The 18,975-nt window shown below is 53.2% G+C and overlaps 9 protein-coding genes across 9 annotated transcripts; 4 read left to right on the top strand and 5 right to left on the bottom strand.

Moving 5' to 3' along the window:
* Nucleotides 1–31: 31 nt before the first annotated feature.
* Z520_01079 (uncharacterized protein) lies at nt 32–445 on the bottom strand (the record flags this gene model as incomplete). Its single annotated transcript, XM_016771597.1, has 1 exon — nt 32–445. One exon carries the CDS (start codon nt 443–445, stop codon nt 32–34), a length of 414 nt encoding a protein of 137 aa, XP_016636736.1.
* Nucleotides 446–2,291: 1,846 nt separating this feature from the next.
* On the top strand, nt 2,292–4,374 carry Z520_01078 (uncharacterized protein; the record flags this gene model as incomplete). The annotated part of the gene is made up of 6 exons (XM_016771596.1): nt 2,292–2,636; nt 2,698–2,845; nt 3,096–3,145; nt 3,168–3,463; nt 3,557–4,086; nt 4,196–4,374. The coding sequence occupies 6 exons, from the start codon at nt 2,292–2,294 to the stop codon at nt 4,372–4,374; spliced, it is 1,548 nt and encodes a 515-aa protein (XP_016636735.1).
* A 591-nt stretch (nt 4,375–4,965) lies between these two features.
* Z520_01077 (uncharacterized protein) lies at nt 4,966–6,450 on the bottom strand (the record flags this gene model as incomplete). The annotated part of the gene is made up of 3 exons (XM_016771595.1): nt 4,966–5,294; nt 5,427–6,026; nt 6,138–6,450. The coding sequence occupies 3 exons, from the start codon at nt 6,448–6,450 to the stop codon at nt 4,966–4,968; spliced, it is 1,242 nt and encodes a 413-aa protein (XP_016636734.1).
* A 1,172-nt stretch (nt 6,451–7,622) lies between these two features.
* Nucleotides 7,623–8,291, bottom strand: Z520_01076 (uncharacterized protein; the record flags this gene model as incomplete). Its single annotated transcript, XM_016771594.1, has 1 exon — nt 7,623–8,291. The coding sequence occupies one exon, from the start codon at nt 8,289–8,291 to the stop codon at nt 7,623–7,625; it is 669 nt and encodes a 222-aa protein (XP_016636733.1).
* Nucleotides 8,292–8,934: 643 nt separating this feature from the next.
* Z520_01075 (uncharacterized protein) lies at nt 8,935–12,064 on the bottom strand (the record flags this gene model as incomplete). Its single annotated transcript, XM_016771593.1, has 6 exons — nt 8,935–9,093; nt 9,147–11,091; nt 11,138–11,176; nt 11,257–11,383; nt 11,429–11,975; nt 12,029–12,064. 6 exons carry the CDS (start codon nt 12,062–12,064, stop codon nt 8,935–8,937), a joined length of 2,853 nt encoding a protein of 950 aa, XP_016636732.1.
* Nucleotides 12,065–12,405: 341 nt separating this feature from the next.
* Z520_01074 (uncharacterized protein) lies at nt 12,406–13,590 on the top strand (the record flags this gene model as incomplete). Its single annotated transcript, XM_016771592.1, has 1 exon — nt 12,406–13,590. One exon carries the CDS (start codon nt 12,406–12,408, stop codon nt 13,588–13,590), a length of 1,185 nt encoding a protein of 394 aa, XP_016636731.1.
* Z520_01073 (uncharacterized protein) lies at nt 13,591–14,196 on the bottom strand (the record flags this gene model as incomplete). The annotated part of the gene is made up of 2 exons (XM_016771591.1): nt 13,591–13,939; nt 13,994–14,196. 2 exons carry the CDS (start codon nt 14,194–14,196, stop codon nt 13,591–13,593), a joined length of 552 nt encoding a protein of 183 aa, XP_016636730.1.
* Nucleotides 14,197–14,675: 479 nt separating this feature from the next.
* On the top strand, nt 14,676–17,213 carry Z520_01072 (uncharacterized protein; the record flags this gene model as incomplete). Its single annotated transcript, XM_016771590.1, has 1 exon — nt 14,676–17,213. One exon carries the CDS (start codon nt 14,676–14,678, stop codon nt 17,211–17,213), a length of 2,538 nt encoding a protein of 845 aa, XP_016636729.1.
* Nucleotides 17,214–17,733: 520 nt separating this feature from the next.
* Nucleotides 17,734–18,918, top strand: Z520_01071 (uncharacterized protein; the record flags this gene model as incomplete). The annotated part of the gene is made up of 1 exon (XM_016771589.1): nt 17,734–18,918. The coding sequence occupies one exon, from the start codon at nt 17,734–17,736 to the stop codon at nt 18,916–18,918; it is 1,185 nt and encodes a 394-aa protein (XP_016636728.1).
* Nucleotides 18,919–18,975: the final 57 nt, after the last annotated feature.

The raw sequence follows: 18,975 nt of genomic DNA, 5'->3' as shown, positions 1-18,975 counted from the left end.
CAGAGGCGCATGAAGCCGGCGAGAGCCTGGTCTAGGAGGTCGACTCCTTTCCTAGATCATACTGAACCACCCCACCGTGTCCGCCTTCTGGCATCCCAGTGACAACATCACCAAGCCGGATATCATGAACCGTGCTCGGTATACCTCCGCCGATACCAATGAGTAAAGGTAATTTGGCAGAGGGAAAACTTCGCTGCATATGTGTTGCAACAGCAGTAGCAGCGCCAATGCCTTGGAATCCTTCGGGCAAATAGCCGATCACAAGGTTCCGTCCACACATCTCGCCGAAGATGTAGCTGTTTGGATCTCCCTCTCTTTCAGGAAGCCGAGCATGCTCCTCGTCCAACATGTATCTCACAGCACTCATCTCGACCTCGAGCGGACAGATGATTGCTACAGTGTAGTCACTGTGCTTCAGCCGCCGTGTCGGTGGTGACCCGGCCATTGTCGCAGATCATTCCCTGCACGTTCCTGGAGAAGGATCCAAGCAGAGGGCTGCACCCTCCTTGCCCTGCTTTCTACTTCCGAGATGAGGTCGCTGGGTGCTAAAAAGTAGCAGTAGGGTCGCTTATTGAGGTGCGCAAGCAGTAGTTGGCACAGCGAGCGGCATGCAATCTTCATTCCTGCTGATAGTCAGCCTTGTGGTGTAGTCCAGGACATTTAGAGGGCAAGTTGCAAGCCATCCTTCGTAGGCTGGCGGGACTTGCAAGCTGGTTGGCATAGCACTGTGACAGTGGCAGGCCTTGGACCCCAAGAAATGCATCTTGGAGAGGACATTTGGGGCGCACATGCCAAAGTAGTAAGAGAGTCCAATAATTGTACTGAGCATTGAGCAACACTGGGCAGCATTATTATCGGTCAATAGGGTGTCCTTGTCGGAATCAAGAAGAGAATGGCATGGTTCAAGGCGCTTGAGAAGACGGTGGTGGATGGGAAACCCTTGGAGGTTCGCGCCGACGCGTTAACGATTGTACGCGTGCTGGACTGCCTACCTAGGTAGGTACGGGCAGGGAGTCAGGGACGCACTGCACGGCCTTGAACTCTTTCCTTCGGCACGTCACTTCACTTCTGTTTCCAATTTCTGTTTCGTCGACACCAATCCCATATCTCTTCGCACTCAATAGACGGCCCCAAGCTCGTTCCCATATCCGTCCGGGTTGAATCCGATGCCCTTGTTTGAATCTACGGGGAAAGGACTTGTACCGGTATGGATAATAGAATCCGCCAAAGCGAGCCAAGTGAGAATATTCTCAGCCACAAGGCTGCAATCCTCCTCAAGGACTACGATGGTCCCATGTCCATCGGAAGCGAGCAGCCAGGCCGTCAGTTCCGGAGACCCATGTTCTGACACATGCCTTGTTCGTGCCTGATGCACCGCTACTACCAGCACTGGGGGCTCCATCGACAATGACAGGAATTCATGCGGTCGCCGGCTCCGCCTACTCGCACACAAAGTGTCAGGCTTCCTGCACCAGGATGGCGAGCCTCGTTCGTCTTACCTCTTCGAAGACACCTGGCCTGGCAGAAACGACGGCACACTGTAAAGTTGCCGAGCGCCGTGTGCATCTGATGAAAGCAGCAAGCCGGTGCCTCTTCCGGAAACAAACCTCATTACCTTCTCCTCAACTTGCTTGTCAATCCCCGCTATATCGTCCCCAGAGTCGAGTGCCTTGTTGCTGTGCCTCGTACCCCACCGGTTTCCAGTGCTTGCTACCATTCTTGTCGGTGGTGGAGACCTTTGGACTACTGAGAATGACTCTTTTCGGAAAGTGAGATGAGCGTTTCCACATCGAGCGCTTACATACCCATTACGAGGTATAACCTGGACGTATCACCTTGAAAAACTCCTCCTTCTTGGGCTGACACCATCGCCTGCACGACTCCCACCGCCAGCGAAGGTTGAGCAATGGCCGCCAGCTTCTCGACTGTCGGAGTCGGGGTTTATTTTGGTCTTCAGCCAGCCCTACAATGAGCTCGAAGGGGTAATGCCAGGGGTCACACGCTTTCCTCGATGCTGGTATGCTTCTTACCCAAGTGGACTGCAATTGACAATACCTCGATTACCGCTATATGGTTTCCATAAAAGCCTCCTGTCGGTATTCATGTTAGGCCCGGATTACTCGAGCAGCTGTAAGACTGCTAGATTCCCTCGGTGAAGGACGGTCAGCCGTCTTCTGATCGGTTGGCTCTCACAATGGTCCACCTTAGCATATAAATCGACCGGAAGATGTGCCAACGAGCCTAATGGGATAATCAACAGCTTTTGACTTGGACGTGTACCATCTGTCAAAATGTACTGGCCTCTCGTCCTTCTATCTATCGCCCTAGCTGTCTATCTCACCTTGAGACCCACCACGAAGCACGACCTACCAGACGGTCCCGGAGCCCTCGCAGAGAAAGACAACCGGCGTAGACTTCACATCTCCCTTGCACCATGGGCGAAAACATACGGAGACTTATTCTCCTACAACATGGGCCGCTCCACCGCAATTGTACTCAGCAGCGTCCAAGCCATTGAGGAACTCTTGGTCAAGAGGGGCCACATTTACAGCTCGCGACCGACGAGTACGTCCCAGGCGGACATAATCACCGGGAAGGGAAGAATTGTGACAATGCCATACGGTGAAGAGTTCAGGGTACTGCGCACCTTCTTGGTCTCTATCGAAACTTGGGTCGACAAGAACTGATTCGTCCCAGAAACACCGTAAAATCATCCATACACTCCTCGGAATACAGAATGCAAAGACCTTCCTTCCTTACCAAGAATATGAATCTCGACAAACATTGAGACATTTGCTGGACAATCCTGACCTGTTCTACTCGGAAATGTCGCGGTACTCGGCCAGTGTGACCTTCTCGCTTCTGTAAGTTGGCTCTTCAAGATCCTTCAAGGCAATTTGTTTTTGCCATGAAGACTAGTCGACCATTTCTGGCATTGTTTTGACCTGTTGTCACAGAGTTGGCGCCCGCTTCGACCGCACTGATGCTTTCCTGCCCACGTAAGTCTGCCCCTGTCACCCCAATCTAATAAACGTCTTTCGTCATTTGCCGCAAATACCAATCTCGGACACCCTCAAAGTCCAGCCAGGGCTGAGCAATATTGCAGGACGATCAGTACAATGATGCAGAAGTTCTTCAACAGTACGTTTGGATGATTGGGATCTCAGCGGCCAATACAGATTCTGACAACTTCAGACATCGCCCCGGGGTCCTGGCTCGTCGACCGCTACCCTTTCCTGAACTACCTTCCTGGACCCCTTGCTCCCTGGAGGTCCCAAGCATACTCCATTCATCTGGAACTGCGCAGTTTCTGGGGCGTGTTCCTCCATTCTATCGAAGACCGAGTAAAAGAGGGTACCGCACCGGATTGCTTTCTGAGCAGATTTGTCCAGAACCCTGAGACAGAGCATTTCAGCGAGATGGAACGGATCAGCGTGACAGCGGAGTTGCTTTCAGCGGGCACGTAAGTCTAATCTGGAAGCTCAAGTCAGGCGGATGTTTTCCTGGGATTTGTCTTGTCTGCCCCAAGGTTTGGAGGCTAATCGGCACCATCCAGGGAGACGACGGCGACGTCGCTACAGTGGTTCTTCAAGGCCTGCGTCAAACACCCGGAATGGATCCGTGAAGCCCAAAAAGAGCTGGATACTGTGGTTGGGCGAGAGAGACTGCCGAATTTCTCTGACAGGGGAAGTCTGCCATATATCACAGCTGTGATTTCAGAACTTCATCGATGGGCATCCGCAGCACCATTGGCGTTCTATCACGCAACGTCTCAGACCGATACGTACCGTGGCTCAACGATTCCCAAATCCACAATGGTGATTGCGAATACGTACGCTGTGCATCACTCAGAGCAGTATTTTCCGAATCCCTCAGCCTTTCTGCCCGGCCGGTGGCTACCGCCCGACGATCCGCGACATGTCGTCAACGGTGCACAGACGCCCAATCACCTCGGATTTGGCGTAGGGAGGAGAGAATGCCCCGGCAAGCACGTGGCGGAGGCGAGTCTGTTCATTTCTATCAGCCGGATTTTGTGGGCGTTTGACATCGACCGCGGTGACAACCCAGAGCCAAGTGATGAGACAGGTAAGTCTTGCTAAAATGTTCGGGGTTTTGCCCCCTTCATCTCTCTGCCTAGTCAAGTCATGAAAAGAACAGAAATTCCGAGCTAATCCAATCCCATCGTCGTTCACAGTGGGAGCATTTCCCGTCTTCGGCCCGGCGTCCTTCAAGTGCAGAATAACCCCTCGGCCGGAAGATGCCGCGAACAAGATTCGCCTCTTTGCCGACCACATTGATCCGGGCCTGCGCGTCGAGGATGGGAGTATCTACGACGCAAGCGTGAAGGCGGTGTTGGCAAAAGCTAGAGCCTAAATCTTGATTCTTGCAAAGGGGGGAGATGCATGTTTTAAGTCGAAAGGGGGTGGGAAGGGCGGCCGGTGGTGTCGAGACCATGTGTGCCACAAGGGACAGGATGGATGTCAGTTGATGTGATCGGATAGCTGACACAAAGAGGCTGGTGACACTACGGTGTCTGTCTGTCTACATCAAGCCCCTTGATTTGCTATGGCGTTGGTTACTGCTGGTGCTTGCATAGGAAGATAAGGTATCACGGTTTGGGTGCACACAGAACCTTGCTATTTTTTTCCACCAGCCGGATCAAAAAAATAGCGCTATTTAGAGACGAATCTGGAGGCGAATCTCCCCCGTCTCAGAGATAAAACATGTATCACTTTCAAAGACACGAATACTGGTAAGAAGGGGCCTAGGGAGGGAGAGCAGGGCAGGGCAGGGCAGGGGACGGCCAGATGGCAGATCACGTGTCTCGAGATTGATAAGGCTGCACATCCCCTTTTCCCTTTTTTCGCTCACAAGAACTCATTCCCAGGAAGGAAGTGTATATGTACCTAGGTAGGCTTGGGAGACATTTGGTGGATGGATCTATGGCCATCCTCAGTCAGTCAGTCAGGTTTTCTTCACTCTCCCCTCCACAATCCCCGCGCCCCCTCCCGGCGCTCTATGCACCCGGACGACCTCGAGTCCCACACTCTCAAACAGCCTGTGAAAGTCCTTCTCGGTCCGCTCCTTGCCGCCCATGACCATGCAGGCGACGTCCAGCGCCGCCGTGTGTGCTTGCGCGCCGGTCATGATTTCGGGGAGGAGCATGTCGGCGATGAGCACGCGGGAGTCGCCCGCGGCGGTAGTCATGGCGGGGATGATTTGGCGCAGGGCCAGGGCGCACATCTCGTCCGAGTAGTCGTGGAAGACGCGGCGGAAGAGGTATGCTTTCGCCCCTGTTCCCCAAGGAGTTCAGTCAGTTATGCCCTGCGGGCAAGGATTGGGAGAGAACAAGGCAAGAATCAAGATGCATATTTAAACCCCCTTTCTTTGGTTTTGGGCTGCGAGAGGGTGGGCAAGGAACTCACCTTTGACGGGCTGTTCGGTCCAGAAGTCATGTTCCATCAATTTCACGCCTTCGGGGACAATCTTCTCCTTCTCAGCCATGGCGATAACGTCCTTTTGATCCTGCAAAACCACCGTCCGGGGATCCAACTCCTTGTACTCATCCAGGATCTTCTTCAAGGTATTTCCCACCCCGCCACCGATGTCCACCAGGGCCACTCTGTCCGGGTTATTCTGCAATTCCTCCTCTGTCAGCTTCAAGGCATTGAAATTGTAATACCCCAAGACAGGAACCAGGTTGTCGCCCATTTTCAGCCCCAGCTGGAACGTCTTGAGTTTCTCCGGGTCCTTGGACATGATTTGCCATGTTGTCAGCCCGGAGTCGCTGGCGTTGTGGTAGTCCGAGTACGGATTGACTAGTAGAGATGTCGGCTCGACGGCCCCGCGTTTGGCCAGGTATTTGGGCAGGTCCGTCATGGGCTGGAGGAAGTGGTCGAACATCAAGGTGAAGAACATGCCCGGGAAGGAAGTGTAGGCTTGGGAGAATTTGGTGGATCCATAGCTACCGTCTTCGGGGGATTGGGTGATGAATCCTGAAGCAACCAGCGGACGCAGTAGTCTTTCTGGGTCGCTCTATTGTGTCAGTTTCATTGTCCTTCTCCGGTCAAAGCGGCCACCACTCGGTGGTTTAGATTCACCAGGCATGAAAAATCAAGCGGAACAGGAGCGCATACCAAGCAGCGTATCCTGAACGCCAGACTTCTCACTCAGCTCCTTTGCGCTGATAGTCTTTCCCTCTTCGGCCGGCATCTTCTCAAACACCTTCAGGTCTAACAGCGTGCGAACAGACACCAGCTCAGCCATTGCCAAGGAGTGGGCCTGGACCATCATCCCCGGGTCCATCAAAGAATACATAATCTTCTTGGAGAGACTGACAAGAGCCGCTTTCGGTGCGAGAGATGCTGCATCATCATGGCCTGTGGTAGGCACGTAGTTGCTAGCCAGTTGTGAGAGCTCATTGACGAGTGAATGCAAATCTTCAGCCATTTTTTTTGGCGGATACCCGTTGTCCCGATGGCTGTGTGAAGAGATGGATTGTGATCCGCTGTATGTCAGAGGACGGGGAACAAGGCCCAAGAAGAAGAATGTCTTGACGATTCCTTGCCCTAACGCATTCACCAAGTGACGGATTCTATCTCAAGCACGCTATTCACTTGTGAGCAAGGACTTACCTTTCGTCCACGATTCGGCGGAGTGGTATCTGGGGTTATCAAATACCTCAGTCGGTACGTACTAGGAACTCAACGGATCCCACCCAAGTGCATAGCCCCCCTCTGCCGAATTGACGTGGTTGTGGATAGACAAGACATTTGCTGGCGGCAAGTCGCAGTTGCACCAGGTACATTGGTACATTTCACAATCCGCTTCATGCAAGTCGAGGGCAGGTTGCCAGCGCATCGCCGAGGGAGACGAGTGGGAAGGAATCGATTGCAGATCTCTACGCATGGGACGCTGCTTACAGGCTGGCTGGCCAGTGGCATGGTGTCGGCTGGAGAGATGGGATCCGTTAGAGTCTCAACTAAAGCCTTGCATGCAGGTATTGAATGGTTGCGTCTGGGTGCCTGCAGAGGCCTAATGGATCCGCGGCGACTACGGGATCTGCCAATCCGGGAGGGGTTCGCACGTACATGCGTCGGTCAAGATTGCAGGATTGACACTGATTGATGAAGGAAGAGAAGTCCTAAGGATGGACAAAGTATGAGAACATATGTTAATTGCTGGGTGTACGTCCTAATTACAAGCATGACTGGCCAAGGGAGTGACGGCACGAGAGATACCAAAGCGCTAACCCGTTCATCATCCTTCTGACCGACCCTCCAACGCCTCCCTCCTCCAACAACCTGTGTAGGTAGAGTGACGCTGCTGTCTTGAGTTGAGATACCTAGTCCTTCCTGCTTGAGCCCCCTGAAACAGTACCTCCTGGGGTGTTCTGATTCCATATCCAATTTCCGTAACTCCGTCTGCCTCTGGCATAGACCTTAGCCAAAATCCAAATGAATGTGTCTCCAGCACCACGCAGACCAACCCAGAACCAAGTAGCCTTCAACGTTGAGATTGACGGTCCTTGCCTAAGGACGCCGTCCAGACTGACATTGCTGCCGTGTGTATCATGATTTACTTCATACATCGTAGCTTCGAGTGACCGTCTCCGGGACTGCTCACGGCATCATTGCCTCCGCCTCCTCATCCGTGACAAAGATCTCGGCCACAGGACAGTGGTCCTCGTCTCCAAAGTCACCGTCGTATAGTTTCTTCCGACCCCGCTCTCCATATCGTCCCAGCATATAGCTTGGCAAGAACAGTTCATCATTCCAGGTAAACCCTTGGCTATATTTTGTGTATGTGATTAGTCGAGGAGGCTCGTCGGGATCATCGTGATGGGCATTCAGGTTGATGGACTTGTACGAGCTGGACGAGAGCATCGAAGGGCCAAGGGGAGAGGAGGAGGCATTGAAGAGCATTGGCATGCTACTGGGCGGTGGCAGACCGGCCTTGTGCTTGTCTTTCCGCTGGGATGTGCCGGGCTCGTCTTTGGAATGCATCGGTCCTGAAAGTCGGACCCCCTCAGCCGGTGATGGAGCAACGTTGCGGAGCAGATGTTGAGATCGACTGGGAATAGGGCTGTAGGACCAGGGCGAGTCCTGATCGGAGCCCGAACCTAGCGAAGATGGACCAGCATCTGAAGCTTCGGCTCGTTCGGCGTTTTGGAGGTAGCGTTCACTTCGTCGACGTCGGTTCGGCGGAGAGTAGTCTGCATGGTTACCGGTATGCAAAGGGATCTTGATGGCACGGGAGCCGGGGACGGGAGGAGCAGAGGAATCTGGCATTTTAAGACCTCCACCACCGCCGGTGGGAATCCAGAAACCCTAGTCAAGGGAAGTGAAGAGGATTATAGAAAACGCCTTTCACCAAGCTCCGAGTACAGTAAAGGAAATCCAAAGCCTGGAGTGATTAATTGTATGTGGTTACATGAGAGTGGGCGTGGACTGATGAAGAAGAAGGAAGTGCAGTTCAATGTGTTGAAGAGTGGTTTGGATGGAGGGTTTGGCGGCATTAGAATGCGCATGATTCACTGCAGGTCACGTTGACAGATTGAGTCACCGCCCGAGTCACAGGAGGTGCAGGCCGAGTCAATGATCCATGAGCCTATCAAGTGCCTATCCTTTCGCCTGATCCTGAAGCTGCGATAATTATGCGGGCCTCTGGCTTGTGCCGCCTACGCCTGCGCCTGCGGGACCCGGGTACCCTCGTACGGAGGACTAGCACCCAACTAGTACCTCGCTGCAACAACCCCGCACTAGTTTCGCGATAGCGATAAGACTTAGACACACTCCACCGCAGCCACACTTTGGTTGGCTACAGCGGGAGACCGAGGCGCGTCTGTGGCCGCATCATATTAGGCTCCGGGCCCATCGTGTTACAGACCAAACTGCCAAGTGCATTATCACCAACACATCTTCTCCCCTTCCCCTAGGCATAATACCATGGCTCATCAAAGACGTGGTATCTGTGTCCACGGACACCCTCGCCACGGAACAACGCTGGGAATCTTCGTCCAGGCGGGACTTGCTCTTCAGGAATCCTCTCGTCCGTGTAGGACACCGGCTCTCCAACCACAAATTTCCCAACCTGAGTTCTCATTAGTGATGTTCAGTAAACCAGCGTCTCAATGGGCGGCTTACCTGGATCTCTGTGTCTGTGATGGTCCCCCGGCTGACCCGAGCATACCCCACGCGCTTGATGTCCTTGTACAAGATGTACTCGCACCACCGGTCCCAATCACGAACATCAATGTCGTGCATTCCACTCAGTTCACTCACGTACGTGTTGTAGTTGCCTTCTCCCGGCTTGACCACCAGATAACTCAGCAAGATCGCTGGTCGAGGCGTCGCACCCATCCTCTTCGACAAAAACTCCGTCTGAAGTCGTCGGTCTTCGGGATCCTCCTCCTGTCCCGAATGGAAGACAAATACATCGACCTGAGTTCCATAGACATCCAGTGTAGCTTCAATGGCTGGCGCAAGTTCGCCAACTGGCGACGGTAGTAAGTGGTGGGTCGAGTTGAGAATGGGGAATTTGGATAGGAGTGCCGAACCCCAGGTATGCTTGTTTGGCCCCGGACCGTAATCCACGTACATGCCCAAATCTTCGGCAAGATACTGCGTGGTGTCGCGGTTGCCCATGATGATCCGTTGCAGATCAGACTCCAGCAATCCGACCACGTCTAGCTCCAGTTCCTTAATGGCATCTCGCATCCTCCGCTCAGACGACCAGTCGTCGTTGTCCAGCGAAAAGTGGATGGTCCAGATCCCCGCAGTTATAAGCTTCTCCTCTGGATGGTATGGTACATAGTCATAGCTTGGGAAGCGCAGGTACGCAATCGAAGCTGTCAACAGCTGCAAAACAAGCAGAATATGAAGATAATAGCTGGATTGCTTGCGTCCACGAGGACTCGACTTGCTCTTCGCTTGGTACGCCGGGTTGGTGGTCAATGCTGAAAAGACACCGGCACCGATCAGAAGCATCGTGGTGATCATCACCCAATCTGTGTGCTCTCGGACTAGGGGGCCGCCAGGGACAAATGCATATGCCACAACCCAGACATGGAAGAGAACCATGATGTTGTACATGAAGTAGCCGAAGCCAAAGGTAGACGCTGGACTGTGTTGGGCAGCAGATGAGATAAGCACTGGAGCAACTCCCATCGTGTAAAAGGCAAGAATCAGACCGCCATAATAGCCAGTCCAGTTGCTGTAGCCGGTGAGTAAAGCAGCGCCGACAGCTCCCAAACCGTAGGCTGTCCACGATCCAAAAAAACCAGGGAGGGCAGATCCCAGGAACAATCCAAGGCTCATCACGACAATTGTGACCGCACCGTGGGGTACTGCCAAAGGACCCCGTACCGGAAAGCCCTCCCAAACCCACAGAATCATGGTGCTGGAGTCTGAGAGCAGAGAATGCATGGTAAAAAAGAGCCCTCCTAGACCAAGCCCAGCCAACAGACTTGACCCTTTCTTCGCATTCGGAGGAACATAGTCTCCCCCACTGAAGGCGTCTGGTCGGGAAGAGCGCCACACGGCAGCCAGGGCTATCACCAGACCAGTCTTGTTCCAGCCACCAATTCCGGAATGCAGTATTGGCCAGATAGGATTGTTGGTGTGATTAGCAAACTTGGCAATGCTCGATAGCACGAATCCAATACACCACGCCAAGATTCTCCTCTGGAGGCGCGCCGAGTTCCTTCGCTCAGCGTACCACTCTGCTGACCAGGCTGTGCAACCCAGCATGACAGCAAAACTGACGGTGAACAAGCGGTACGCCGGGTCCTTCACCAACCAAGCCACAAGTCCCACGAGGGAAGACATATGAAGCCAACGAACATGCTTGATCGCGAGAGATCGAACAAATGGGATGGCGAGTAACAGGGGAGAAGCAGGAGACATGACCATGACCTCGTAACCAGATATTCCCATGTGCCAGAGCGGGAAATACCATATCAGGACGCCGAGAGATGTCAGGATGGACCAGAAGAAGAATCCATGGAGGACGTCGGCAGCCGCATCCAGCATTGCGGGCCAATAGTACGGCCCATCAAAGGTGGAAGTCTGGATTAGAGGGCTCTCGCGTCTGGAGTCCATTAGCAAAGTCCACAGAATACTAAAGTTGGCCTCACTCCTTCTCTTTCAGAGCATCCTTCAGCAGTTTTGCGTCACTGGAGAAAAGTTAGTGAGTCACCAAGCCAAACTTCGACTTGTTCGTACATTTGAGTATTTTGGGAGCAACTGCACGTACCCTCTGGTGGAGCCTTTGACATCTTTTATCACGAATTCGAAGGTTTCATAGTCAAGCGCAGTGACCGCGTCAAAAGCCACATCGAACAAGATCAGAGACCATTCAAAGAAGGCGTAGATAGTGTACGCTTGAGACATCAGCCGGCGCTCCAGACTATGGATGAAAGACTCACCGCCCGCGACTTTATGGATTTTATGCTGGATGAAGAAATAGATCAAAGGTACAAGAGTGCCAAAGAACAAGCCAGCCAAAATTTTGCGATACTTGACAGCTTTCGGATTTGGCGGACTCAAAGCGAGGCATCCCAACGTCCAAGGGAGCGTGAAAACAAGGTAGGAAATCATGAAAATATCATGCCAGTCGTGGTCGTCCGTAGATGTCACGTATGTCCATCCTCCACATGTCAATGTTCTTAGTAAACCGGTGGAAGCGACGATCGCTGGAAGATTCGAGTTGGGTCTCCTCGTGAGGAAGTACCATAAGGCGACGAGGACAAATCGAGGTCCGGAAGTAATGGCAATGAAGACCATGAAGACCGATCGCTCAGGGTATCGATCGCCAATGGTGGCCGAGACGGAAGGAAACCATTCATCGGGATATCCATAGTGTTCATTCTGCACAATTTTGTGGAAATGGAGGGAAACACCAACAATCAATGCTCCGATGAAGGCTGTGTATGCGACGACCGTATGAGTCCATGACACCCATTTGCCATTGAACTACGAATCGTTAGTAACCTCGAAAGACAGGAGAAGCAGTTTTCCGTGCTTACAGAGAACACCACGTCCCCGTCCTTCCTGGGCGCCATTTGGTGTAACAGTGGGGATTAAAAGACGACCAGCTGCATCTGGGAGAACAAGAAGAAAGGAGTGAAAGAGTGACAAGAAGGCGTATGAAAAGGTCAAAAGGTCAACAGGTCAACAGGTCAAGAGTTTGAATAATGGTACAAGCTGCGCATGGGGACACATGGAAGTTCAGTAACTTCGCAGTTCGCAGCCCCTGATTATCCGCAGCCTAAGCAACTCGGCAACTACTAAGCGGGAAAACTGCGGGTCAATTTATGCTTCGCTCAAAAAAAAGTTCCGCCGCAGTCTCCCTTCCTCCATCATCAAGCGCCTTCAAAGCAGACTTACTTGCAAGTCCAGCATTATGGCTGCTGCAAGTGACAAGGCACGATTTTTCCTCGAACAGTCAGTACCAGAGCTGAAGGAATACGAACGCAAAGGCATCTTCAGCGCCGAGGAGATTACCAGCATTGCCCGCAAACGATCCGACTTTGAGCACAAGATTAACGCCCGGGGATCAACGCCCGCCGACTTCGCTCGCTATGCTGAGTTCGAGATGAATGTTGACGCCCTCAGGCGCAAGAGAGTCAAGAGATTGGGGATCAAGTCCACAGCGCACAATGGCAGGCGTCGCATCTTCTTCGTCTTTGATCGCGGCACTCGCAAGCATCCCGGCGACATCGGTCTTTGGATGGAGGCAATAGATTTTGCGAGGAAGCAGAAAGCATACAAAAAGTTGCAGGAAATGTTGACACAGGTACTCCGGTTACATCCTACAAAGTCCGACTTATGGATCCATGCCGCCCAGTATGCGATGGAAGAGAATGGTGACGTTACTGAAGCAAGGAGTTACATGCAACGTGGTCTTCGATTTTGTAAAGGTTCAAGAGCCATGTGGCTGGAATATGCGAGACTGGAAATGTCTTACATCGCAAAGATCCACCTCCGTCGAGAAGTCCTAGGGATCAACCCCGGCAATACCGATCAACCAGGACCATTAGACCAAGGCGACGCAGATGAGAATTCTCTCCGCTTCCCGAGACTCACGGCTATGGACATATCTCCCAACAGCGAGCACGACGATGTTGATACCGCTGCGCTCCAGAAGCTGGAATCCACCCCCGCAATGAATGGCGCCATTCCGGTAGCAATCTTCGACGCTGCGATGGCCCAATTCCATGACACGAAGTTTGGGTGGGACTTTTTCAATATGCTTCTCGAATACGATGAGATTCCAGCTTGCGGCAAAGTTGCAGACCACGTGGCGACATTCCTGCTAAAGGAACACCCTCAGAGTTGGAGCAGCCAGGCATGCCATATACAACTACCGCTTGTCTCGATATCCCCCACTTCTCCCAATTTCCCGTCAGCTCTCAGAAATATGCTGGCGCGACTGAAGGAAGCTCGCAGAAAGTCCAACAGCCAGGAATTGGTCGGCTGGGCCAAAGAATCGCTTGGGAAGATCCTTCAAACCTCGGATCTGGATCCAGCAATTAGGACAGTGGTGGATTCTGTTATCAAGTCCTTGGGCGTGCCTGAATCGGCTTAATCAATCCATATCTCCTTTTGACCTTGACTGTTTTTTGCTCGATTGCAGTTTCTTCCTCTTCAATCTGGCCTCATCTTCTGACTTTTGGAGCCTTTTCACCTTTTCCTTCTGTTCGTCCGTTGTCTCCCCCGGGACGGTGTGCTTGTACACATCCAATATCAGTTCGTTGAGCTTCCGGAAGCAGGCGTCTTTATTTGCTTGTGCCTTTCGACTCTCATCTGCTTGGATAATTAAGGTCGACGACTTCTCAGCATAATACCGAGAGGACAAGACGCCTTGATGCAGAACGACAGGGATTAGAGGGAGAAGACTGTCGATGGGGATGCGCAGCTGGGCTTTTGAGTTGACTCTGCAGGAGCCAGGTCAGAACCACTCGTCGACCAAATGCTAGAGAGGACAATACTTGTTGACATTCTGGCCGCCAGGACCGCTGGACCGGGCGTAAGTCACTTCTCCGACATTGCGCAGGGACTGTAACGTGGTGAGTTTACTGTACCACTCCCTCGCCGCGGCGTATTCGGGTTCCAAGCTCCCAGTCTTGGCGGAGTACAATCTCCAGAGAGGCAGCGCTTTAAAGACAGTCGTTGTTCGCCAGGCACGACACATATTCTGGCCGAGAAGCAAATAGCAGTCAAAGCCCTGGAAGTCATTGTGAGCCTCATATCTCCAACATCTCCCGTGGCAGGTTAGCCGATAGAACTAACTGTATTCGGGATGGTTGGCCAAGCGAAGCGAAAATACTAACCAGTGGTACTAGTAGCACCCAGTAGTAGGGCAACTGCGTCTCTTGTCTCTTCTGCCGGCTTGCGATTCTTGCTTCCTGCGCGCTGTTGTTCCAAGGCGTTCATGAACAACGTCGTCGCATCCTTTTCCACAGACCTTTGATCGCCAAATCAACTACCATCATCAAGCTCAGTCTTCATTTCCTGTTTCTTCTTGTCTCCATCTGATGCGCTGATGCCGCCGGACTGCTCTTGACTTGTCCAACTTTTCTTCAGCCTTTCCCCCGCGTCAACAGCCTGATCAGGCAGCTTTCTCCTTCACCTTGCCCTGAACATGACTTGCACCGCCTTCGCCGCCTCAAGATGACTGATGCAGACCCTCCACCAGAGGCCCAACGCTTTGGTAGATCTCAGACACCCGAATCTCCTCGTCCGGTCCATATTCCTGAACCTTCAACGATCCCGGTCCTGCTGAACCAGATGGACCCAGTCTTCAATGACACCGAGACATATAACATCCCTCATAACCAAACTTTCTCTCCTTACTCAGACTCTGCCCGCGCTATGAATGAGAATGATCCAAACGATCCAAACTCGGAAGAGCAAGACGTGGTTCAAAATTTCCTGAGAGGCGCCGAGGAGGAAAATGCTCGTCTCGACAATTCTGCCCAGTTCTCCTCCACAAACGGCCAGATGCTCCAGAATGATGCCGCCATCGAATCCAATCTTGTCTCAGCCCTTGCAAACGCTTCGGCGTATCCACAGTCATCTGAAGCCCATGCCAATCCGCCTCCAGGTGCTGCCAGCCAGGTCCAAGATCCTGCCCAAACGAGCAATGATACTTCGTCAGCCGCTGATTCCACTGTCAATCCTGATACCAGCAACAATGCGCAAGCCGAAGGAGAGAGCACGTCCGAGGCAGAGCCTGCCGTGATTCCCAGCTTTCAAACAAATGAAGGTGGAGTAGACTATCAGTCGCTTCTGGATACCATTTCTAAATCTGCTTCTACTGCTCCTGCTGCAGACCCTGTTTCTGCCCCAACTACTGCCACCTCGCTTGCCAACCATGGAGCCCAGTCATTATTTCCCATTCCAGGTTTACCCCCCAAGCCACCAAGTCAAGCTCAATCTTCAGATTCTCCCGCTATTCACACGTTTCATAACTCCACCAACGATCAACTGGAGCAATATCAGCAAGTGAGTCCGGACCACGCCAATGCCAATGGCACCGACCAATCTGCTCTCCCGCCCGCGCAGTTCCAGCCTCCACCCGCTTCTATGCAAGCCCCGGGCACGTGGGGGTATTCTGGCATTCAAGCGTCACCCACAAGCACCGAACCTACCTCTCCCGCCCAATCTCTCCAGGCGCCGGAACAAGGAAAGGCATTTGATGCGAATGAACGCCCATGGACCCCCAGCACACAAGCGCTTTATGACTCTTTCCTTGAGGATGAGCGGAGGTATGTGACGGAGGGGATTTGGGACAAATTTCCTCAAGGCTCACGTCTTTTCGTCGGTAATCTGCCTAGTGAAAAGGTCACCAAGCGTGACATCTTTCAAATTTTCCACAAGCACGGGAGGCTTGCCCAGATCTCCATCAAACAGGCATACGGGTTCGTCCAGTATCTTGAGGCGTCATCGTGTCAGGCAGCACTCCAAGCGGAACAAGGCGTGGAAATCAGGGGAAGGAAAATTCACCTCGAGATATCGAAGCCTCAGAAGAATACACGGGGTCAACAAGGCCAGCAAGGAAACAAAAGACGTCGATCTCGATCACCAGATCGCGGCGCCTCGCGTCAGAACGACCGGTCTGGACGTCCTAACTATAGTGATTTTCGAGATGAACGAGGTAGGCGTGATGAGTATCGACGAAGTCCTTCACCTAGAGGCTATCGGTCCAGAGATGACTACCGGCAACCTGTTCAAAGTCCTCGTTATGGCACCGGTGGGAGGCCAATTTCGCCTTTTGCTAGCAACTTCTCAAACCCACCCTCGGCAGGTTATGATGAGGAGGCCACCCTTCCCTTGCCTCGAAGAGACCCGCGAGATGTACCGGATGTACAACTGCTCATCCTGGAACCTTCGGTGGCCCCTAGCTTCATGAACTGGATCGAACAGGGCTTCCGGAACAAAGGTCTACGTGCTTCCACAATATGGCTCAGTCCTCGACTACCACTGAACGCTGTGGTGAAACGGCAAATCATTGAAGGCGTGCAGGCTGTTGTGAAACTGACACAAGCCAATCAGTACAACAGCAAGATACCCTTGCAAGTTTTTGATCGGAGTCAAGGGACGTCGAACGTCAACTTTAACGAATACGTTGATCTTGATGTCCCCGTCGCTGCAGATATTGCGCTCCATGCTCGACAGAAGGAAAGGGGAGGCGTGCAGCAGCAAAGTCCCCAATCGTATCAGCCACAAGGGTATTCCCAGTACGGGTATGCTCCTCCGCCGGCACAGTACCCGCCAGCACCTTTCCCTCAACACCACCAGCAACCGCAACCGCAACCGCAACCGCAACAGCACAACCAGTACCAATACGGTCAGAACGCCCATTATCATAATCCGGCACAGACGCCGGTGACTCCGAACTCTGCTACAGCGGCCCCCAATCTGCAGCAACTGTTAGCCAATCTCCGGCAGCCTGGTGATGGGCAGCCAGAGAGTGCTACGCAAAATGGCAAGCCGACGCCCGACCTGGCAGGTCTTCTAAGTAACGTTGCCCGTCAACAGCAGGGCCATGGCGGAGCACCATTCCCCTCGCCGCATGGCCCTCCGCATCAGCAGCAGCAACCACAGCAGCAAGGCTATGTACCTGGCGCACCGGCTTATGCAGCTGGGCAGCAATCCCAACAGAACGTACAGAATATTATGGAGACCTTGGCAAGGTACAATAGATGAGAGATCAAGGTCTTGTTCCGACGGCCCAAGTTTCAAGTTGTTGGGGCAATATTAGACAAGAGGTTCACTTCGCCAGTTGGGATTGTATTAGTTTGTTCGTCAACAAGGGCGGCCAAGTCAAAGCGGTGGAGGATTTCTAGAGCCAATGCAGCGGAGGAGTTGGAGGGACCAATCGATACGTGTGCACCATTACCAGAAGACGTCTACATAGGTGTCGGCATTTTACATAATGCTGGCACGTAGAAAAGAGATACATGTTTAGATATGAGGCTTTGGTGGTTGTCCTCGCTTGTTGTCGCTTGTCATTGCCAAAGACTCGGAGGAAATCTCTCGCGACCTTTGAACATCATCATGTCCCCGCACGTCGGAGATGCGCCGCAGCCGCGGCACATTGACTCGCCTTCAACTTGTGTTTGCTCGACAATCCTAGTAGCATCGTCTGCTACCCTTCCTCATCCAATCTATCCTCCCTCTCCCTCTCTCCTCCTCCTAGAGATCTCTCTACCACCCCCTCCGTAAAATGTCCAAGACGACCCCCAATCCTGTGGCTTCGACCTACGGGTCTCTTGCCTCAGCGAGTGCGAGTGGCGGAGGTTCCACGGCGCAATCGATTCCACACCCAGAACCGATCTCGTCGAGTACACAGCACATAGCGGGGATTCTAGTGACGGTGTTCGGGCTCGACGAGGTTCCTCCCGGCACAAACGATATTGCGTGTCTCTGGCTTTTGCACCCTCGGCTGCAGACGCAGGCGTGCATGGCGCCCTTTGCGGCGCACATTATTTCGGAGTGGAACAAGCACCAGCACCAGACGAAGCCACGGAGTGGGAGGAAGAAGAACAAGGGCCTGATAGCCGTATCGTTCGACCAACGGAACCACGGCTCTCGACTGGTATCCGCGATCGCCAACGAGGCGTGGCGGTCCGGGAATGAACACCACGCCCCGGACATGTTCAGCCAGTTCGCAGGCACGGCGCTCGACACCTCACTCCTCCTCGACTATCTCCCCGGATACATCTTCACCGGCGGCGCCAGTGATCCCCGGAGGATCTGCCAGAACCTCGTCCTGGGGATCAGCCTGGGCGGCCACGCGGCATGGCACGTCCTGATGCACGACCCCCGGTTCTCCGCCGCGGTCGTCACCATCGGCTGTCCGGATTATACACGCCTAATGACGGACCGGGCACGTCTGTCGAAGCGCAAGACATACACGTCCTCGTCACCCCCCGGGCGCGAGTTCCTGGGAAGCGCGGATTTCCCGCACAGTTTGGTCGAGGCGGTGAAAAAGTCCGATCCCGCCGGTTACATCTGGTCCCTGCCCGGACTGAACTGGCGCGAGGACCAGGAAAAGTTACACACCGATCTCACCGACGACGAGAGGGCGATACTGTTGCCCGTCATGACGCGGTGTTTCGGCAACAAACGCCTCCTGAACCTCTCGGGCGGAGCGGATAAATTGGTCCCCTACGCGCACTCGAAGCCGTTCATTGACTGGCTGAAAGCCATCACGAAGAAAGGGGCATGGTTCGAGGGCAGCGGGTTCGTGCTCGAGGATATTGTCTTTGAAGGTGTGGGGCATGATGTGCCCAGCTCGATGGTGCCGCATATGGTGAGGTTTGTCATGGAGACGCTCGAGGATGAAAAGGTAGAAGCGATGGAATTGCAGTTGGGTGGAGGAGCGGGGAGGTTGGGAAGTAAGATATAAAATAGCATAGAATGGATTTATGGGGTTGAGAAACGTGTATAGAATGTATATCGTTTT

Source organism: Fonsecaea multimorphosa (genome assembly GCF_000836435.1).
Source record: "Fonsecaea multimorphosa CBS 102226 unplaced genomic scaffold supercont1.2, whole genome shotgun sequence".
Taxonomy (NCBI): Eukaryota; Fungi; Ascomycota; class Eurotiomycetes; order Chaetothyriales; family Herpotrichiellaceae; genus Fonsecaea; species Fonsecaea multimorphosa.
This window is presented reverse-complemented; position numbering and strand designations above follow the sequence as displayed.